Raw genomic sequence first — 22640 nt, forward strand, 5'->3', positions numbered from 1 at the left:
ATATACACTTCATAAATATCTATATAAATATATAATTACAAAAATAAATATCTACTACATACCATATATACACTTCATAAATATCTATATAAATATATAATTACAAAAATAAATATCTACTACATACCTATCCCTGTAAATATGAATATACAACCCCTGGCAAAAAGTATGGAGTCACCAGTCTTGGATGAGCACTCATTCAGACATTTTATTCTGTAGAACAAACTGAGATCACAAACATGATACAATAATAAAGTCATTCCAAAGTGCACCTTCTTGGCCTTCAGGAAAAACTAAAATAAACGAAGAAAATACATTGTGATAGTCAGCAAATGTTACTTTTATAGACCAAGCACAGGGAAAAAAATATGGAATCACTCAATTCTGAGGAAAAAAATATGGAATCACTCAATTTTCAGGTAGAAAATAAGGACTCACCCAGTCAATTTCCTTTCCCTAAATTGACACCTGCCTCAGATTAGATCTGCTCGTTAGTCTGCAGTTAGAAACAGCGCAGTTATCACACCTTGGAGGGCTGCTGGACCAAGTGGATTGGCAAGAATCATGGCTCCAACAAGACAGATGTCTCTTGAAACAAAAGAGAGGATTGTCAAACTTCTTAAAGAAGGTAACTCTTCACACATGGTTGCCAAAGATGTGGGCTGTTCACAGTCAGCTGTATCTAAGATATGGACCAAGTACAAACAGCATGGGAAGGTTTTTAAAGCCAAGCGTACTGGTAGACCAAGGAAGACATCAAAGCGTCAAGACAAAAAACTTAAGGCCATATGTCTCGAAAACCGAAAAAGTACAACAAAACAAATGAAGCATAAATGGGAGGAAGCTGGAGTCAATGTACAAGTATGTGACCGAACCGTGAGAAATCGCCTAAAGGAAATGGGATTTTCATATAGGAAAGCTAAAAGAAAACCATCATTGACACCTAAACAGAAAAGAACAAGACTACAATGGGCTAAGGAGAAGCAATCATGGACTGTGGATGACTGGATGAAAAGTTATCTTCAGTGATGAATCACGAATCTGCATTGGACAAGGTGATGATGCTGGAAGTTTTGTTTGGTGCCGTTCCAGTGAGATTTATGAAGAGGACTGCCTGAAGAAAACATCCAAATTTCCGCAGTCCTTGATGATATGGGGCTGCATGTCAGGCAAAGGCACTGGGGAGGTGGCTGTGGTTACTTCTTCAATAAATGCACAGGTTTACATTGACATTTTGGACAGTTTTCTTATCCCTTCAATTGAAAAGATGTTTGGGGATGATGAAATAATTTTCCAAGATGACAATGCATCGTGCCATAGAGCAAAAACTGTGAAAGCATTCCTTGGTGAAAGACGCATCCAGTCAATGTCATGGCCTGCAAATAGTCCAGATCGCAACCCAATAGAAAACTTGTGGTGGAAATTGAAAAAAATGGTCCACGACAAGGCTCCGGCCTGCAAAGCTGATCTGGCAACTGCAATCAAAGAGAGTTGGCACCAGATTGATGAAGAATACTGTTTGTCACTCACCAAGTCCATGCCTAATGCCGCTTTTCCACTACAAACGCGGCTGAGTCGGGCTGAGCTGTGCCGTGCTGAGTCGGGCTGAGTCGAGCTGAGCGGGGCTGTTGGAGTTGCATTTCGACTACAACCGCGCTGAACCGTGCTGGCTGGAAGTGGGTGGACACATTGGGTGGAGTTAGCGAAAGTGGGTGGACGTCAGGTGATGTCGTTAGGCGGCGCAAACAGTGACATCAGTGATCTTTTAAGCGGTAGTCTCACAACCCGGATAGTAAACAATAAACATGGAGTCGTTAGTGTTGCTGGTCTTGGTGCTGTGGCTTGCTGTCACCGACAACGCCAACAGATACTGACAAGAGCGTATAGATGAGGCGAGGCGCATAAGGCTTCAGAAATTCTCGTAATTCATAATTCTTCTCCTTCCGGGTTTGCGGTGTTTACAGATCCCAGCGTGCTCGCGGGGCGTGTGTGGGCATGTGAGGACACTCCTCCTCACCAATCAGTGCACAGGGGAGTGTCTGCTCACGCCCCCAGCCTCACTCGGCTCGCTTTAGCCCCACTTCAAAACGGTGCGAGTTTTAGGGGCTAAGCAGGGCTGAAGCGAGCTGAGTCGTGCTGTTTTTTGGTAGTCGAAACGCGAGCCGTGTCGGGCTGAAGCGAGCTGAAAAAGGGTAGTGGAAAAGGGCCTTAAGAGACTGCAAGCCGTTATAAAAGCCAGAGGTGGTGCAACTAAGTACTAGTGATGTGTTTTGAATGTTCTTTTGTTTGTCTGTTTTTCATGATTCCATATTTTTTTTCCTCAGAATTGAGTGATTCCATATTTTTTTCCCTGTGCTTGGTCTATAAAAGTAACATTTACTGACTTCCACAATGCTTTTTCTTCATTTCTTTTAGTGTTTCTGAAGGCCAAGAAGGTGCACTTTGGAATGACTTTATTATTGTATCATGTTTGTGATCCGAGTTTGTTCTACAGAATAAAACGTGTGAATGAGTGCTCATTCAAGACTAGTGATTCCATACTTTTTGCCAGGGGTTGTATAAACTATCCCCATAAATAAATAAATATATACCATATATACCATATACAAAGTTAGTTCTAATATAACAAATCAACCCTATTCTATTTATCCCTCATCATCCTCCGTTAACATACTTCCTCTTCTATATACTTATTTAAAAATATTTTTTTGTACCTTATTTTAAACAGATTTATATTTGCACTTTGTTTTATTTCTGTCTCCAGTCTGTTCCATAAAGTCACCCCACAGCTCGATACGCACATGCTTTTCATATTTGTTCGAACCTTTGGTTTTTTTTAAATTTAGGTCTCCCCTTAGGGTACGCTGACACTTGCACGATTCCGTGGCACGCATTGGCACGACTCGAGTCGTGCCAGTGTGCAAACTAGTCGTAAACTGGCGTGAAGTGTGCGTAAACCCGTCGTGACTGCGTGCCATGTCGGGACGAGAATTTTGAAATGTTCAAAATTTTGGTCACGACAAAATTTCGCGACCGGGTCGTGAACTATGCGCAAACTGTTCGTGATCTCGTCGTGAACTCGTCGGGACGATGCGGGAGGATGCGTGCCAGTGCGTGGAAGTGCGCGCCATGCCACGACTGTCACGAACTGCCACGAATAGTTCACGAACAGCTCACGTCGAGTTCACGAGTAGTTCACGACATGTTCACGAATTGGTGCACGTCGCAGCGTGGCCGTGCCTTCCCACTGACACGGTCACGCATTGATGGCACGAGCAGTTCACGACTAGTTTACGCACTTCACGAACAGTTTGCGCATGGCACGAGCAGTTCACGACTACTGCGCGACAGTGGCGCTTGGGTCGGTGCGGGGGTATATATAGGGCTTCCCGGACACTTCTTGCCATTCGCAATTTTTTTTCTTGCTTTTTTCTTTAATGTCTTTTATTTTCTATTCCTTCATGACTTTTTTTTTGGGGGGGGGGGGGGGAGTTTCGTTTCTTTTATTTCAAAAATGGAACAACTGTGGATGCAGCTCATGAAGCTACTACCATTCTTTCTTGCCAAGGGACAGCACCAGCAGGGGACATGTAGTAATGTGACAGGTAGTCTCGCTGATCCTTTGCATCCTTCTGGGTATGATGGCCGGTTAGAGGCAGCAGCCCCTGCAGGTGTCGGTCAGTCCTCCATCCACCAGGGATCAGATCATGTGTGTCCGGATCTTCGCGGTCCACTTCTGAAATTGCGTGTGGGTATCTGATGAGGATGAGGTTGTGCATGACACAGGCGTGCCCAAGTCGGCACGACACCGTCCGAATTGCGCAAACTCGTCGTGCCAATGCGGGAAGTGCGTAAACTATGCGCAAACTATGCGTGAACTCGTCGTGCCAGTTCGTGAATGTGGACGGGCACGCATTCGTGAACTCGTCGTGAACTATGCGTGAACTAGTCATGAACAGTGCGGGAGCCTCCCAGTTCGTGCCCCAAAATGGCATGACTTGCCACGACAAAATCGTGCCCAAAAGTCGTGCAAGTGTCAGCCTAGGGTTAGATTATATCCCCCCTCTCTCTCACTAAACAGTCCTTGTATATTTTTTGGCAATAGATTATTTCTCGCTTTGTACATTATTTGTGCTGTTCTGAATTTGACCAGATCCATAAATTTCAACATTTATACAGGTGTCAGTTTAAGACAGCTGTCTTTAATGCAGGTAACGAGTTGATTAGGAGTGTCTAACTGGTCTGTGGGAGCCAGAACTCTTAATGGTTGATAGGGGATCAAATACTTTTTTCACTCAACGAAATGCAAATCAATTTATATAAAATGTGATTTTCTTTTTGATATTCTCTCTCACTGTTAAAATAAACCTACCCTTAAAATTATAGACTGTTCATACGGTATCTTTGCCAGTGGGCAAACTTACAAAATCAGCAAGGGGTCAAATAATTATTTCCTCCACTGTATCAAGGGATATGCGTGTCAGGGCTTGAGATCTTGGGACCTGTCAAACACATTAAACATATATACAACCCTGCTTAGCCGATTCCATGTGTGTAGCTTATGAAATCTTTCTCCTACAGTAGCCAGTACTCTTCTAAATGAAGAAATATATAAATACATAATAGTAATTAGAAAAAAAATGTGATCTATGTAACAATAGATAGATGAGCATTGATACATAAATACATGGGTTTAGAAGCTCAGGCGACAATTCCATATTTCAGTGCAAATCGCTAGCTGCTAAACTTGGTCTACACAGGCTGTGCACTGAAACCGTGCAAAGCTCTCGCAGCCTGCTGGCGCTTCCGCACGTGACGTCTGACACGAATCTGGCTCCAGACTCCCTTGGGATTTTCCCAGACGCGTTTTGTTATTTTTTTCTGCTGTAGACAGATGGCCTTGTGCAAAATTACCCTTCTGGATGAGTGTGTAAAGGGACATTCTTTCATTACAACCCCGATTCCAAAAAAGTTGGGACAAAGTACAAACTGTAAATAAAAACAGAATGCAATAATTTACAAATCTCAAAAACTGATATTGTATTCACAATAGAACATAGACAACATATCAAATGTCGAAAGTGAGATATTTTGAATTTTCATGCCAAATATTGGCTCATTTGAAATTTCATGACAGCAACACATCTCAAAAAAGTTGGGACAGGGGCAATAAGAGGCTGGAAAAGTTAAAAGGTACAAAAAAGGAACAGCCGGAGGACCAAATTGCAACTCATTAGGTCAATTGGCAATAGGTTATTAACATGACTGGGTATAAAAAGAGCATCTTGGAGTGGCAGCGGCTCTCAGAAGTAAAGATGGGAAGAGGATCACCAATCCCCCTAATTCTGTGCCGACAAATAGTGGAGCAATATCAGAAAGGAGTTCGACAGTGTAAAATTGCAAAGAGTTTGAACATATCATCATCTACAGTGCATAACATCATCAAAAGATTCAGAGAATCTGGAAGAATCTCTGTGCGTAAGGGTCAAGGCCGGAAAACCATACTGGGTGCCCGTGATCTTCGGGCCCTTAGACGGCACTGCATCACATACAGGCATGCTTCTCTATTGGAAATCACAAAATGGGCTCAGGAATATTTCCAGAGAACATTATCTGTGAACACAATTCACCGTGCCATCTGCCGTTGCCAGCTAAAACTCTATAGTTCAAAGAAGAAGCCGTATCTAAACATGATCCAGAAGCGCAGACGTCTTCTCTGGGCCAAGGCTCATTTAAAATGGACTGTGGCAAAGTGGAAAACTGTTCTGTGGTCAGACGAATCAAAATTTGAAGTCCTTTATGGAAATCAGGGACGCTGTGTCATTCGGACTAAAAAGGAGAAGGACGACCCAAGTTGTTATCAGAGCTCAGTTCAGAAGCCTGCATCTCTGATGGTATGGGGTTGCATTAGTGCGTGTGGCATGGGCAGCTTACACATCTGGAAAGACACCATCAATGCTGAAAGGTATATCCAGGTTCTAGAGCAACATATGCTCCCATCCAGACGACGTCTCTTTCAGGGAAGACCTTGCATTTTCCAACATGACAATGCCAAACCACATACTGCATCAATTACAGCATCATGGCTGCGTAGAAGAAGGGTCCGGGTACTGAACTGGCCAGCCTGCAGTCCAGATCTTTCACCCATAGAAAACATTTGGCGCATCATAAAACGGAAGATACGACAAAAAAGACCTAAGACAGTTGAGCAACTAGAATCCTACATTAGACAAGAATGGGTTAACATTCCTATCCCTAAACTTGAGCAACTTGTCTCCTCAGTCCCCAGACGTTTACAGACTGTTGTAAAGAGAAAAGGGGATGTCTCACAGTGGTAAACATGGCCTTGTCCCAACTTTTTTGACATGTGTTGCCATGAAATTTAAAATCACCTAATTTTTCTCTTTAAATAATACATTTTCTCAGTTTAAACATTTGATATGTCATCTATGTTCTATTCTGAATAAAATATGGAATTTTGAAACTTCCACATCATTGCATTCCGTTTTTATTTACAATTTGTACTTTGTCCCAACTTTTTTGGAATCGGGGTTGTAAAAAAAAAACAAACACTAAATTGGTCCAAGATATGCACTTTAAAGTCCGCTAAAATCACCTTTTCGCTCGATATTCTCCAGCTGCGTCGGGAGATGTTCAGGCGTATCAGATCCGCACAGCAGCAGCGAGTACCATCGGCCCTGGAGTGGTCATGGCCTCATCGCCTGCTCTGCCCAGCCAAGGAGGTGCTGAGGAAGCCACGCGCAAACGAGAAGTGCGCCTCATGAAGAACAGGTACAGGCGTTTATTCTCCTGCATGCACACACGGGAAAGTTTTCATACTTACACGTAACATTAGCATGTCCTCCAGGAGGCGCCGTCACATCACACCGGAATGTAATGAAATCACACAGCGGAGAAGGGCCAAAAAACAACGCGTCTCATATTTCACTGGAGGAATAATAGAAGATTTAGTGTAAATACGCAGGTGATTATAGAAAATCGCGCACGCTGATTGGTCGAGCGATTCGGACTAGTTATTCGCTGAAGGTGACGTGAACGTCGGTGAATAATAACCAAGATAAAGTCGACGTTATTATTCACCAAGCCTGAGGTGGATAACTGTTTGAGTATAAAACCATAGGTGATTTATTTAAAAACGATTTTTTTAAAAAAGTATTAAAAAATCTTTTTTTTCAAACTTCAAAAGCAACATGCAAATGTAATAAAGGTGCGGCGCAGACTTGTCTCACTTATCTACGCCGAGTCACATAAAATACTTCGTTTAGAAATCGATAAAATAAATCACAATCCCACCTGACCTTTGAATAGTTTTAGATCAAACTTCGTAGCATCTTTAGTGCTTTTAGGAACAGCATTTTCTGTCATCGTTTGTAATTCTTCCTCATGTACAGCGATTAGCCACCATTTTGCCGAGTCGCTCGAGGTGATTGGTTGTGAAATTCGGATTATTTCTCAATAATCAGCATGCACGATTTTCTATAAATCACCTGCGTATTTATACTCTCTCGATAATCGCCTAGAGCGACTCGGCAAAATAGCAGCTAATCGCTTTGTCACCGTATGTGAGAAAGAATTACAGATTATGAAAGAAAATGCTGTTCCTAAAAGCATTGAAGATGCTATGAAGTTTGGTCTAAAACTATTTTATGTGACTTGGCGTAGATAAGTGAGACAAGTCTGCGCCGCACCTTTATTATGGCACGGTGGTGTAGTGGTTAGCGCTGTCGCCTCACAGCAAGAAGGTCCTGGGTTCGAGCCCCGTGTCCGGCGAGGGCCTTTCTGTGTGGAGTTTGCATGTTCTCCCCGTGTCCGTGTGGGTTTCCTCCGGGTGCTCCGGTTTCCCCCACAGTCCAAAGACATGCAGGTTAGGTTAACTGGTGACTCTAAATTGACCGTAGGTGTGAATGTGAGTGTGAATGGTTGTCTGTGTCTATGTGTCAGCCCTGTGATGACCTGGCGACTTGTCCAGGGTGTACCCCGCCTTTCGCCCGTAGTCAGCTGGGATAGGCTCCAGCTTGCCTGCGACCCTGTAGAACAGGATAAAGCGGCTACAGATAATGAGATGAGATTTTAATATGATTTTTTTTTTAAATAAATCACCTGTGTATTTATACTAAAACAATTATCCACCTCAGGCTCAGTGAATAATAACCTCAACTTCATCTCGGTTATTATTTAAACAATATTGGCTGGCTTTGAGTGGTATATCAGATATATTCCATTCAGCGAGCATGATACTGAACGAGTCGAAGACGAGTAGCTGAATGAAATATATCTGATATACCACAAAAAAACAGCCATTATTATTATTATTATACATACACATTCGATGGAACAATTATAGATTTTACAGAAAGTTAAGAACAGGGTGGTAACTGACCAATATTGAATGCTGATTCTGATCGAATGTAATTCAGTGTTCTGTCGATCCAATGTACAAAGTCAAAGTTCTAACAATAAAAATGGTACAAGTCCAAAAAGCCTGAACAACAACCCAACTTATATACAAGCTATATACAGGTTTACGGTTCAAGTTCAGAGTTACTTTTGGTGGTAGTTAATTGTTCCGTTGCAGTTGTTCAAAATGAAAGGGCTTTGCTGAGTGAAGTCCATGAGCGAAGTCCTCTTGTAAAAGTCTCCGTCACTTTTCCTCACCTCCAAGTAGAACTTTGACAATTTTTCCACTATTGCTCTCTTTTCCAGTTTTTTTTTATGTCCATTGGTCTGTTTTTCTCTTGTAAATATGCGTGAATAATATCCAGTGAAGTTGTGGTAGCCTTTCGGGCGTTCAGTGCGTCTTTCTCTTTAAATCTTCCGCTTTTAACGAGGCAAAGCTCGCAGTCATGTTTGTGTACAAACTGTCACAGTCACTTGCTAGCGCGGAAGTTTTACATCTTCGACGTGTCTCTTTTCCAGTTTTTCCGATGTCCGTCGGGCTGTTTTTCCTCTTGTAAATATGCATGAAGAATATATAATGCAGTTTTGGTAGCCTTTCGGATGTCTTTAGTTTCAGTTTTCAGTTTATTCAGTGCTTAATCCGAGCACTGAATTAACCCCGTCTTCCCTCTTTCCCAGCCGACAAAGAAATGATTGTGCGCATGCGCAACAGGAAAGTTTTATCATTGGATCTTCACATCAGCGCCGAAGTGTGACGTCATGTTGTCTTGAAAACGTGCAACATTATAACAATATTGCACGCTCATTCTCCATTGGGGAGAGCGACGTAATACAAGGAGGATAAGCGATATGATAACAATATCGCATGCCATCAATAAACCCACTCGAAGGAAATAGAATACATATATGTTATTTACCAGCTGGGAGGTCCGTATGGTGAAATACCGTGACCGAGGTCTTGAAAGTACTGAGCGAGGCCCTCTGGGCCGAGGTCAGTATTCAAGGCCAAGGTCACGGTATTTCACCATACGGACCGACCATAAGCTGGTAAATAATATATTTATTTTTTTCTTTACCAAATTCTAACAGAAAACGAGAGCGCCTGAAAGGGAAAACCGAGCCGAGCCGCCATTTCGAATCCTCATTCACGGCTGTAATGCAAATGGCTTCCTCCTCGGTATACAAGTGCACTTCCATGGCAGGAAAAAAAAAACAACTACATTTTGCCGCCTATGTAGTCCCCTATTTATACAAATAGGAGTCATTCAGGATTCAGCCATGTTTTTGCTCGGCGTTAGCAACAGTTACAGGTTTTTAGCTTTCTCCTGAAATGTTTTCTTTTATTTCTTCTTCCTCAGGGTAGTAAAACTCGCTTTCGCTGTGAACACTGTCGTTATCGCTATCCATGATGTAAAATTAATGCTATTCTCCTGAGAAATGCTGGCAAAAATTTAAAGATTTTTGATAATCTTATAAAAAAGATAAATGTTGACAAAAATTGCTACTATGTTTGTTGTTGTTGTGAACAAGCAAGTCACCAGAGGTCCGTATCTGGGGTCCGTATTGTAGGATACGGACCTGCTCACCAGCCAATCAGAGCGCAGGATTTGATGGAACCCAGACTGCGAAAAAAATAAATGGTTTTTATTCCATGGAAAAAGTGGCCCGTATGTAGAATAATCACCGATATTCATGTCACCTTTGGCGAATAATTGTTAAATAGCCTGGGCATAATATAATTAATTATAAACCAAGTGAATTCTCAGTTAACACATTTACAAATAGGCGCAACGTGTAGTGGGACATCTGTGTGCCAGCACGTGTCTGCGTGCCAAGTTTTCCCATAATCCCCTTCTCCACATTGCAGCACAAATACGTGTAAACACAGCGGTATGATGTATATTTTTTTCTTTTGTGCCCAATATCAGCAGGTTACTCTTCTCGTATGTCATTTTTAACTGATTGTAATGTTTGTGTAGTGTGCTTACAGGAAGGACTATAATTTCCACTAAACAGCGTTAGATGGACAATCATCATCATTAATACACACTGACCGATTAGCGCTCCTTTTGTCTCTGCAGGGAGGCGGCCCGAGAGTGTCGTCGGAAGAAAAAGGAATACGTGAAGTGTCTGGAGAACCGCGTAGCTGTTTTGGAGAACCAGAACAAAACTCTCATTGAGGAACTGAAAGCTCTCAAAGACCTGTACTGCCATAAATCCGAGTAACGTCCTCATCCATGATTGTCCTCGTGGACTTCAGTGTACATGTACAGAGACCGTGTGTGAGCTCGCCCTGGAAGGAACGCATGTTTTCTAAATATACATTAAAAAAAAAAAAAAAAGGGCTTCAGACTGCCTGGAAATTCCCATGAACACACAGGGGTGTCAACCCCATGGCCAAACTGTCTGCACCAACGGATCACGTCTTTACAAATAAATCGGATGAAGCCGTTCGAGGACTTGAATAATTCCCCGACTCTTTTCTCTTGTGAAGCTCCCTGGGTCGGTTGGAAAACCCATAAATCATTAACGTTGATGTGTTAGTTTGGAAACACCTAAATGACAGAGTTCGGGAAGATTTTAACAAATCTGAATATATTGTAGGAGGTGCAAGCAACTCAGCTATGCGATTTAAATAGATCTAAACATCTCTGGACGTTGAGGGTCAGTTAGGAATGTATACGTTGCAATGAGAAACATTTTTCTTCAAGCATCAGATTTTGAGCTATATTTGTCTGACTGTTACTAATATTTGGTGTTAAATGTTTGAGTTATTGTTTTTTTTTGCTTACCTACACACATTTCTACTGTAAAATATTGTTACATTTACTTTCGATGCCTTATAAAATAACTGTATGAAAACAGATCAAGAGAATTTAAGGCATTTATAAATGAAATTATTTGTATTGTCTATAGGAAACTATTCCAGTCCTGTACATTCCGAGTTTAGTCGCTAACTGAATTTTGTTTCAGAAAGAAGTCTTGCTTCTATCCGATAGCGATCCACTGCACCGGATCCGGCTTCTCCCCTTCTTTTGGATATTAAACTTGTTCGAAATCAAGTTATTTTGCATTCCCAGTACCCTTCAGGATAAGCAAACACATTCCTCAGTGTCAAATTTTCTAGAATTGAAGCAACTTTGCCTCTCGGATTCAAACCATATTTGCTAATATTGCTGCAAGTGCTGGTGCATCCGAGGGCGGACCATGAAGAGGCGACAGAAGAGGGAGAATGGTGACGTGTTTAATATGTGCAGGGTGGAAATAGCTACCGTAGGTTTGTCAGTGTGTGGTGACGGTGTAGAGGATCCAGGTGTGTTTGCTGAAATCAAGGCGAAACGGACGCTGATGTACAGATCTGTTCTACCCAAGCACAAAGTGTTACAATGGGTTTAATTCGGGCATTTGTTTTGCATAAACAGTGAATAGATACGATGAAATATTATACAGGTTTTTAAATGTCATGGACTTGCATTCTTCTGCCATTTTTTTTTTATTTTAATACACACAGATATGTTAACTTTTGCTTCAGCAGTTGAATTAATGAATAGCATACTGTATAACAAGTATTATCTGTCATTACAGCATGTTTAAACTTGTTTAGTATATCATTTTTTTAACTTTGATATTTTTGCATTATGTCACAATGGATATGGATTTGATGTCGTTGTGTTTGAGGCATCAACACATAAATAGAGGGTACAAATATATGTTGTTAGTCTATCATGACTGTTGCATTTTTGGCAGCTATTTCATATAAAACAAGTGTGTGGAAACCATTTCTCTCTCATTTGTTCTTTTGTTTGTTTCCTGAAAAGTTCAAAATATTACGTAAAACAGGACACGGCATGCTGCTTTAAAGAAAATAATCAGTGACGTGATGCAGTCTGATCCGAAGTGCATCCTGAAGTTGATTACTTTCCAGTTATATCCCAAAGTGTTTTATTCCTCTTATACCACAGAAATTTACCAACTGTAAAACATTTTTATTGATTAAAAAGAACAACACTAGAGCGGCGGCTACAATTATCGACACCTTAACGATCTTTTGGCCGTTGCAAAAGTAGAAAAGACTTTCAATATGTAAATTGCGCATGAATAATTACTCAAACTTCCACTGGGAAAAAAAAATGAGTTAATTCCCAATTACTTGGCGTATCAGCTCACGTGACACCGTTCCACAATTATCAACACCCTTGTCCACAGTTAGACACGCTTGTCCACAGTTAGGACACCTTTGTCCACAGACACCGTTCCGCAATTATCGACACCCTTGTCCACAGTTACAGACACCGTTCCGCAATTAGATACCCTTGTCCACAGTTAGACACCTTTGTCCACAGACACCGTTCCACAATTAGACACCCTTGTCCACAGTTACAGACACCATTCCGCAATTAGATACCCTTGTCCACAGACACCATTCCACAATTATCAACACCCTTGTCCACAGTTAGACACCGTTCCGCAATTAGACACACTTGTCCACAGTTAGGACACCTTTGTCCACAGACACCGTTCCACAATTATCGACACCCTTGTCCACAGTTACAGACACCGTTCGCAATTAGATACCCTTGTCCACAGTTACAGACACCGTTCCGCAATTAGATACCCTTGTCCACAGTTAGACACCTTTGTCCACAGACACCGTTCCACAATTAGACACCCTTGTCCACAGTTACAGACACCATTCCGCAATTAGATACCCTTGTCCACAGACACCATTCCCCAATTATCAACACCCTTGTCCACAGTTAGACACCGTTCCGCAATTAGACACATTTGTCCACAGTTAGACACCTTTGTCCACAGACACCGTTCCACAATTATCGACACCTTTGTCCACAATTAGACACTGTTCCACAATTAGACACCTTTGTCCACAGTTAGGACACCTTTGTCCACAGACACCGTTCCACAATTATCGACACCTTTGTCCACAGTTAGACACCTTTGTCCACAGACACCGTTCCACAATTAGACACCCTTGTCCACAGTTACAGACACCGTTCTGCAATTAGATACCCTTGTCCACAGTTAGACACCATTCCACAATTATCGACACCTTTGTCCACAATTAGACACCGTTCCACAATTAGACACCTTTGTCCACAGACACCATTCCACAATTATCGACACCCTTGTCCACAGTTAGACACCGTTCCGCAATTAGACACGCTTGTCCACAGTTAGGACACCTTTGTCCACAGACACCGTTCCACAATTATGGACACCTTTGTCCACAGTTAGACACCTTTGTCCACAGACACCGTTCCACAATTAGACACCCTTGTCCACAGTTACAGACACCGTTCTGCAATTAGATACCCTTGTCCACAGTTAGACACCATTCCACAATTATCGACACCTTTGTCCACAATTAGACACCGTTCCACAATTATCGACACCTTTGTCCACAGACACCATTCCCCAATTATCAACACCCTTGTCCACAGTTAGACACCGTTCCGCAATTAGACACGTTTGTCCACAGTTAGACACCTTTGTCCACAGACGCCGTTCCACAATTATCGACACCTTTGTCCACAGTTAGACACCTTTGTCCACAGACACCGTTCCACAATTGGACACCCTTGTCCACAGTTACAGACACTGTTCCGCAATTATCAACACCCTTGTCCACAGTTAGACACCGTTCCACAATTACCAACACCTTTGTCCACAATTAGACACCGTTCCACAATTATTGACATCCAGAATTTTTTTTTTAATATGTGGTGTTCAGTTAACAAAACTTAGTTTTTATTTAAAATTTGTTTTACGTACTCTTATATTTAGGACAAAATATCTCATCTCATTATTTCTAGCCGCTTTATCCTGTTCTACAGGGTTGCAGGCAAGCTGGAGCCTATCCCAGCTGACTACGGGCGAAAGGCGGGGTACACCCTGGACAAGTCGCCAGGTCATCACAGGGCTGACACATAGACACAGACAACCATTCACACTCACATTCACACCTACGGTCAATTTAGAGTCACCAGTTAACCTAACCTGCATGTCTTTGGACTGTGGGGGAAACCGGAGCACCCGGAGGAAACCCACGCGGACACGGGGAGAACATGCAAACTCCGCACAGAAAGATCCTCGCCGGCCACGGGGCTCGAACCCAGAACCTTCTTGCTGTGAGGCGACAGCGCTAACCACTACACCACCACGCCACCCTGGAAGTAATTCTAATGTTTGTAAACAAATGAACGGAATGTTTAACCTGTGTCAGAAAATCTTTTTGTTCCACTTTCTACCCACTTTAAGTATTTTCGTAGCTCACCTTTTATTAATCAATCATTCGTTGTTGTTTGTATTAATTTCTAGTTTTGTAGTTTACCAATAAACCTCAACAGGCAATTAACACTGTAACCACATGAACATCCAGGTCAAAGGCCGCATGTCATTCCTCAAACCAAAACTTTATTTTTTTACCTCTAAAAATATAAAATGTCTAGCGATATTGTAATATGTGGGAGATATTTACAACAATCTAAATAACCAAAAAATTATTTTCTGAATGGAATAGAAAAATCTGAATATTTCAAGCATGTAATGTTTTATATGCTAGGAATTTAATTCTGATCTAATTCTATTTATTGCAATCGGATTCCAAATACTCTATAAACATTCCATTCTGTTATGGATCAGAAAAAAAATTATAAAAATCACAGCACTTTTAAAGTACTTCATCTACTTCAACAATGTTACACAAAGATCGATCCATAACAGTTGTAAATGTCACTTAATTCCACAGGGTGTCGATAATGGTGGACACCGGTGAAAGTGATCACTATTATCGACACCTCACGTGACTTCTCAAACGCACGTTTAAATACAAAATGGCGACTGTCAAATGAAAGAGTAAGAAACAAAGTAGGTTTCGACAAGGAGATCATGAAATATCGGTGAATTTGATCAGTAAAAACACGTCCATCTTTCCACCATGCTTACCTGCGATGATAACGTCCGGGTTTTACTCAAATTGCTGATCATGCTGAAAAAAATTCCATCTCAGGTAACGAACTGTGTCATCAGACAACAAGATCAAAGGGTGAGGCGGGTCTTCTGGTTGATTAATTAACCAATAATAACTGTTATAACTGAAACTCACCTTTACGAGATTGTTTTTATTGGTAAATCTGAAAAGGTGTCTAATTATGGACTGCCGATAATTGTAGCCGCCGCTCTACATACTTTTTAATCTGATTATAGTTACATGTACCATGTACAGTGGTGCTTGAAAGTTTGTGAACCCTTTAGAATTTTCGATATTTCTACATAAATATGACCTTAAACATCATCAGATTTTCACACAAGTCCTGAAAGTAGATAAAGAGAACCCAGGTAAACAAATGAGAAAAATATTATACTTGGTCATTTATTTATTGAGGAAAATGATCCAATATTACATATCTGTGAGTGGCAAAAGTATGTGAACCTCTAGGATTAGCAGTTAATTTGAAGGTGAAATTAGAGTCAGGTGTTTTCAATCGATGGGATGACAATCAGGTGTGAGTGGGCACCCTGTTTTATTTAAAGAACAGGGATCTATCAAAGTCTGATCTTCACAACACATGTTTGTGGAAGTGTATCATGGCACAAACAAAGGAGATTTCTGAGGACCTCAGAAAAAGCGTTGTTGATGCTCATCAGGCTGGAAAAGGTTACAAAACCATCTCTAAAGAGTTTGGACTCCACCAATCCACAGTCAGACAGATTGTGTACAAATGGAGGAAATTCAAAACCATTGTTACCCTCCCCAGGAGTGGTCGACCAACAAAGATCACTCCAAGAGCAAGGCATGTAATAGTCAGCGAGGTCACAAAGGACCCCAGGGTAACTTCTAAGCAACTGAAGGCCTCTCTCACATTGGCTAATGTTCATGAGTCCACCATCAGGAGAACACTGAACAACAATGGTGTGCATGGCAGGGTTGGAAGGAGAAAGCCACCGCTCTCCAAAAAGAAGATTGCTGCTTGTCTGCAGTTTGCTAAAGATCACGTGGACTAGCCAGAAGGCTATTGGAAAAATGTTTTGTGGACGGATGAGACCAAAATAGAACTTTTTGGTTTAAATGAGAAGCGTTATGTTTGGAGAAAGGAAAACACTGCATTCCAGCATAAGAACCTTATCCCATCTGTGAAACATGGTGGTGGTAGTATCATGGTTTTGGCCTGTTTTGCTGCATCTGGGCCAGGATGGCTTGCCATCACTGATGGAACAATGAATTCTGAATTATACCAGCGAATTCTAAAGGAAAATGTCAGGACATCTCTGTCCATGAACTGAATCTCAAGAGAAGGTGGGTCATGCAGCAAGACAATGACCCTAAACACACAAGTCATTCTACCAAAGAATGGTTAAAGAAGAATAAAGTTAATGTTTTGGAATGGCCAAGTCAAAGTCCTGACCTTAATCCAATCGAAATGTTGTGGAAGGGCCTGAAGCGAGCAGTTCATGTGAGGAAACCCACCAACATCCCAGAGCTGAAGCTGTTCTGTATGGAGGAATGGGCTAAAATTCCTCCAAGCCGGTGTGCAGGACTGATCAACAGTTACCGCAAACGTTTAGTTGCAGTTATTGCTGCACAAGGGGGTCACACCAGATACTGAAAGCAAAGGTTTGCATACTTTTGCCACTCACAGATATGCAATATTGGATCATTTTCCTCAATAAATAAATGACCAAGTATAATATTTTTGTCTCATTTGTTTAACTGGGTTCTCTTTATCTACTTTTAGGACTTGTGTGAAAATCTGATGATGTTTTCGGTCATAATTGTGCAGAAATATAGAAAATTCAAACTTTCAAGCACCACTGTATCTGCCAAACAAGTTATCACGTATGTTATTCTCTGAAACAGCCCCCCCGTACTTACTACGACAAAAAACATGCAACTTGTCATGTCGCTGAAAAACGTCCTTCATTTTGAAGTCTTTCCCATGTGAGAAAATGTAAAGCTTTTCTTCTAACTGACTCTAAATAAGCATCTCCTCAAAAAAAAAGTCAACACATCAAAGGTTACATATTTTATCTGTTTATGTGGAGTGTGTGCCATCCAAGTCCCTGTCACTTACTACTAAAAAGGTAAGTGCATTAATATAAACCTTTGATTTGCCTCCTGTCAGTGCTGCTCTTATACAGAATAAATCAACACCGCCAGAATTCAACAGTGCTGCGGTAGAATAAAATACATCAAAGCTGGTTTGATCCGGCACTTCTCTGTGGTTTGTACAGAGCAATGCCATTACCACATCAACAAATTTACTTGAAGTAGAAAGCCGTCACAGGAAAAAAAAAAAAGACAACAAAGAGTTTTATCCATGTGACATGTTTTTTGGGCTTTATTTTTGCGCAATGATTTCTCATCTCATCTCATTATCTCAAGCCGCTTTATCCTGTTCTACAGGGTCGCAGGCAAGCTGGAGCCTATCCCAGCTGACTACGGGCGAAAGGCGGGGTACACCCTGGACAAGTCGCCAGGTCATCACAGGGCTGACACATAGACACAGACAACCATTCACACTCACATTCACACCTACGGTCAATTTAGAGTCACCAGTTAACCTAACCTGCATGTCTTTGGACTGTGGGGGAAACCGGAGCACCCGGAGGAAACCCACGCGGACACGGGGAGAACATGCAAACTCCACACAGAAAGGCCCTCGCCAGCCACGGGGCTCGAACCCGGACCTTCTTGCTGTGAGGCGACAGCGCTAACCACTACACCACCGTGCCGCCCTCTGCACAATGATTTACAAAAAAAACAGAACAAAACCAGAACATTGATATTGTGTAATTAAGCAATGCTGTCTTACCCAAGAAGCATAACTCTGATGGTATGCGAAAGTTCATGAGTTATAACTCGCTGCCACGGTTTACTCTTTCTCCCCGCAGTGTCTTTTGAACTACTGGACTCAAGCACAACAAATTGTTGAAGTAATGCCTCAGCAGCAATCTTTCTCTGTACAGATTTGAGCACTCACCCCTTCAAAAAAAATAAAAAAGTATGCAATTTGACACAGAACACCTTGAACCTGGTCTCATCCACAAAACCAATTATTTTCTGACAGGTGAACACTGAAGCTCCCTGAAGCCTACAGCTCGGGTTTCAGCACTCTGCCGGAGAAATTGTTCGGTCCCTGCAGATAAAGATTAAATAACTGAACTTACTGTAGGATGAAGATGTCACTACTTATACATTTCACAGAATGCTTTCCTTCATTTCTCTGCATTGTTAATATGACAGGAAGTTAGATTATAGCCATTGTATTACCGTATTTACTCCAAGCATGCTCCCTTTGCAATTTTTCTACCAGTCGAACGCTTTTTAAGATCTTCTTGTGAGCTTTCGTGGAAGAACTGTTCAACCTTTTCTATCGCCTTTATCACTAAGTCTCGTTCAAATATAGTGATATCAAGAAGAGACTTGTATATTTCTCAGAAAGCCAAGGCACTGGCGGTTTTTCCCCCTTTTTTTAAATCCAGTCACGCTTCTACTCCGTGTTTGCATGTTCTCCCCGTGTCCGCGTGGGTTTCCTCCGGGTGCTCCGGTTTCCCTTACAGTCCAAAGACATGCAGGTTAGGCTAATTGGTGGCTCTAAATTGTCCGTAGGTGTGAATGCGTGTGTGTGAATGGTTGAGAGGAAAAAAACTCTATAATAATCCAGTAGAAGGCAATGGGAAACCAGTACTGTAATGTTCCCGAGACACTTTGATAGCTGAAGCCATCAGAGCGGCCACGTCACTGTAGTGATATGCCAAAATGGATGGATGGATGGATGGATGGATGGATGGATGGATGGATTAGCAACTCGGTGGCATGGTGGTGTAGTGGTTAGCACTGTTGCCCCACAGCAAGAAGGTTCTGGGTTTGAGCCCAGCGGCCGACGAGGGCCTTTCTGTATGGAGTTTGCATGTTCTCCCTGTGTCTGCCTGGGTTTCCTCCAGGTGCTCCGGTTTCCCCCACAGTCCAAAGACGTGCTAGGTTAACTGGTGACTCTAAATTGCCCCTAGGTGTGAAAACCTCTATAATAATCCAGTAAAAGGCAACGGGAAACCACTGCTGTAATTCTTCCCAAGAAATTGATGGCTGGAGCTGTCAGAGCAGTGATATACCAAATAGATAGATAGCTCTGATGATGATGATGGGATTAGATGTGGTCCAAAGCAGCACTAGATGCCATTAATCCTGATGAGACCAAAATGAGAAATCAATGAGGTTCATCCCAGATAATATTTCACACCATTCCCATGAATATAGAACACATAATGGCAGCTTAGTTCAGTATTGCACATCTGAGTGAGTGGGCAGCTTTCCAAAAGGTCTTACTGTAATTGGCAAGAGACACTTCTGATAGAAAGCCTCTTCTTCTGGTTGCTCCTGATTAGGGGTCGCCACAGCGGATCTTTCGTCTCCATTGCTCCCTGTCTTCCGCAGCTTCCTCTACCACACCTGCCACTTTCACGTCCTCTCTCACCACATCCATGTATCTCCTCTTTGGCCTTCCTCGTTTTCGTGTGCCTGGCAGCTCCATCCTCAACATTCTCCTTCCAACATGCTCTGCATCTCTTCTCAGGATATGCCCGTACCATCTCAGTCTCATCTCTCTTAGCTTAATTCCCAAACTCTCCACATGTGCTCGTTCCTTATCCTATCCAACCTCGTCACTCCCATCGCAAACCTTAATATCCTCAACTCCACCACCTCCAACTTTGCCTCCTGTCTCTTCGTTAAGGGTACGGTCTCCAATCCATACATCACAGCTGGTCTCACTACTGTCTTATACATCTTACCTTTCACTTTTGCTGGGACTTTCCGATCACAAATGACTCCCGAAATCCTTCTCCACCCTGCCTGCACTCTCTTTCTCACCTCACTATCGCAGCCCCCATTTCCCTGCACAGTTGACCCCAGGTACTTGAATTCACCAGCTTTCTTTACGTCTACTCCTTATATCTTCACTACACTCATCTCCATTCTCATTGATGCACATGTATTCTGTTTTGCTCCTGCTCACCTTCATTCCTCTTCATTCCAATGCATACCTCCATCTCTCCAAACCCAACTCAACCTCCTTTCTACTCTCACCACATATCACATCATCATCCGCAAACATCATGTTCCATGGTGACTCTTGCCTCACTTCGTCTGTCAAGCTATCCATCATTACGGGTAGTATCTCACTGGGCTGCGACAGTCCGTGACTAGTTGGAGACACAACAATTGCGATAAAAGACGAGAATTAGCGACAATTTTCACTTGGAAATCACACTGAATTGATATTTGCATATTTTACCGCAATTGTCGTGTCTCCAACTAGTCGCAGCCCGGCTTTCCCTTGGCAGGCAGGGAAGTAGAGGAAGCCTCACGGAAACTGACTGGAGAAGGGTTCGTGACGGCTTTGCGACACCAGCGACGCATTTGCAGCTATTTTGAGAGAAATTTTGTGGCACAAATTTTTTGAACATGTTCAAAATTTCAGCGACGAAGGAGCGACACTTTGCGACTCATGCGAGGAAACTGAGAAGCCCCGCGAATGTTTCAAGACACTTTTGAAACTCTCTCGTGAATGACGTTCGCAATTTGTCGCAAGCTGTCGCGGCCCAGTGGCTTATGGCAAACAAGAAAGGACTCAAAGCAGATCCTTGATGAAGTCCCACCTTCACCTTGAACCATTCAGTCGTTCCAACTGCACACCTCACTGCTGTTTCACTGTTCTCATACATGTCTTGCACCATTCCTAATATACAGTGCTGAGCGTAAATGAGTGCACCCCCTTTGAAAAGTAACATTTTAAACAATATCTCAATGAACACAAACAATTTCCAAAATGTTGACAAGACAAAGTTTAATATAACATCTGTTTAACTTATAACGGGAAAGTAAGGTTAATAATATAACTTAGATCACACATTTTTCAGTTTTACTCAAATTAGGGTGGTGCAAAAATGAGTACACCCCACAACAAAAACTACTACATCTAGTACTTTGTATGGCCTCCATGATTTTTAATGACAGCACCAAGTCTTCTAGGCATGGAACGAACAAGCTGGCGACATTTTGCAACATCAATCTTTTTCCATTCTTCAACAACGACCTCTTTTAGTGACTGGATGCTGGATGGAGAGTGATGCTTAACTTGTCTCTTCAGAATTCCCCAAAGAAAATAATTTCTTTCCACCACAAAGGTGAAGGCTACAAGAAGATCAGCAAAGCTTTACTTATCAGTCAGAATACTGGAGCAAAAGTGGTACAAAAATTTAAGAAAGATGGAACTGCAACCATCTCACAGAGACGTCCAGGTCATCCACAGAAGTTAACACCTCGACAGGAGCGTCTTCTGATGAGAAGGGTTGAAGAAAATCGGCATGCAAGTTCACTGCAGTTATCTAAAGAAGTAGAAAGCCAAACTGGGGTGACTATTTCCCGTGACACAATACGGCGTACACTGCAGAGGAATGGCATGCATGGATGCCGTCCATGAAAGAAGCCTCTCCTAAAGCCCAGGCACAAAAAAGCCCACCTAGAGTTTGCCAGGGCCCATGCTGACAAAGATGAAGACTACTGGGACTCTATACTCTGGAGTGATGAGACCAAGATAAATGTTTTTGGAACTGATGGCTTCAAAACTGTATGGCGTTGCAAAGGTGAGGAATACAAAGAAAAACGCATGGTGCCTACAGTGAAACATGGTGGTGGCAGTGTCCTTATGTGGGGCTGCATGAGTGCTGCTGGTGTCGGGGAGCTGCATTTCATTGATGGTATCATGAATTCACAGATGTATTGCTCTATACTGAAAGAGAAGATGCTACCATCACTCCGTGCTCTTGGTCGTCGTGCACTTTTCCAACATGACTAAACACACATCTAAGGCCACTGTTGGATTTCTGAAGAAGAACAGGGTGAAAGGGATTCAGTGGCCAAGTACGTCTCCTGATCTGAACCCGATCGAACACCTATGGGGAATTCTGAAGAGACAAGTTGAGCATCACTCTCCATCCAGCATCCAGTCACTAAAAGAGGTCGTTGTTGAAGAACGGAAAAAGATTGATGCTGCAAAATGTCGCCAACTTGTTCATTCCATGCCTAGAAGACTTGGTGCTGTCATTAAAAATCATGGAGGCCATACAAAGTACTAGATGGAGTAGTTTTTGTTGTGGGGTGTACTCATTTTTGCACCACCCTAATTTGAGTAAAACTGAAAAAA

General features: G+C 42.2%; 1 protein-coding gene and 1 long non-coding RNA gene across 5 annotated transcripts in view; one reads left to right on the forward strand and one right to left on the reverse strand.

The window, feature by feature from the left end:
• creb1b (cAMP responsive element binding protein 1b) overlaps positions 1-12197 on the forward strand; it is an 86572-nt gene extending 74375 nt beyond the window's left edge. For 2 of the 3 annotated variants that reach the window (XM_060929331.1, XM_060929334.1), the window contains 2 exons: positions 6639-6792; positions 10500-12197. In XM_060929331.1, coding sequence (XP_060785314.1) covers positions 6639-6792; positions 10500-10644 — 299 coding nt within the window. In that variant the 3' untranslated portion in view covers positions 10645-12197. The remainder of the gene's footprint in view (positions 1-6638; positions 6793-10499) is intronic. The other variant, XM_060929333.1, reaches the window with a different exon arrangement.
• LOC132891604 (uncharacterized) lies at positions 56-19216 on the reverse strand. Of its 2 annotated transcripts, none has more exons than XR_009655342.1 (4): positions 18604-19216; positions 6617-6810; positions 439-588; positions 56-293 (listed from the first exon to the last, which is right to left on the reverse strand). It is a non-coding gene; the product is annotated as an uncharacterized LOC132891604 (long non-coding RNA). The 2 variants fall into 2 exon arrangements; XR_009655343.1 differs by lacking the exon at positions 18604-19216 and adding an exon at positions 18249-18581.
• Positions 19217-22640: the final 3424 nt, after the last annotated feature.

The sequence above is a fragment of the Neoarius graeffei genome, chromosome 9, assembly GCF_027579695.1.
Source record: "Neoarius graeffei isolate fNeoGra1 chromosome 9, fNeoGra1.pri, whole genome shotgun sequence".
In the NCBI taxonomy this organism is placed as follows: Eukaryota; Metazoa; Chordata; class Actinopteri; order Siluriformes; family Ariidae; genus Neoarius; species Neoarius graeffei.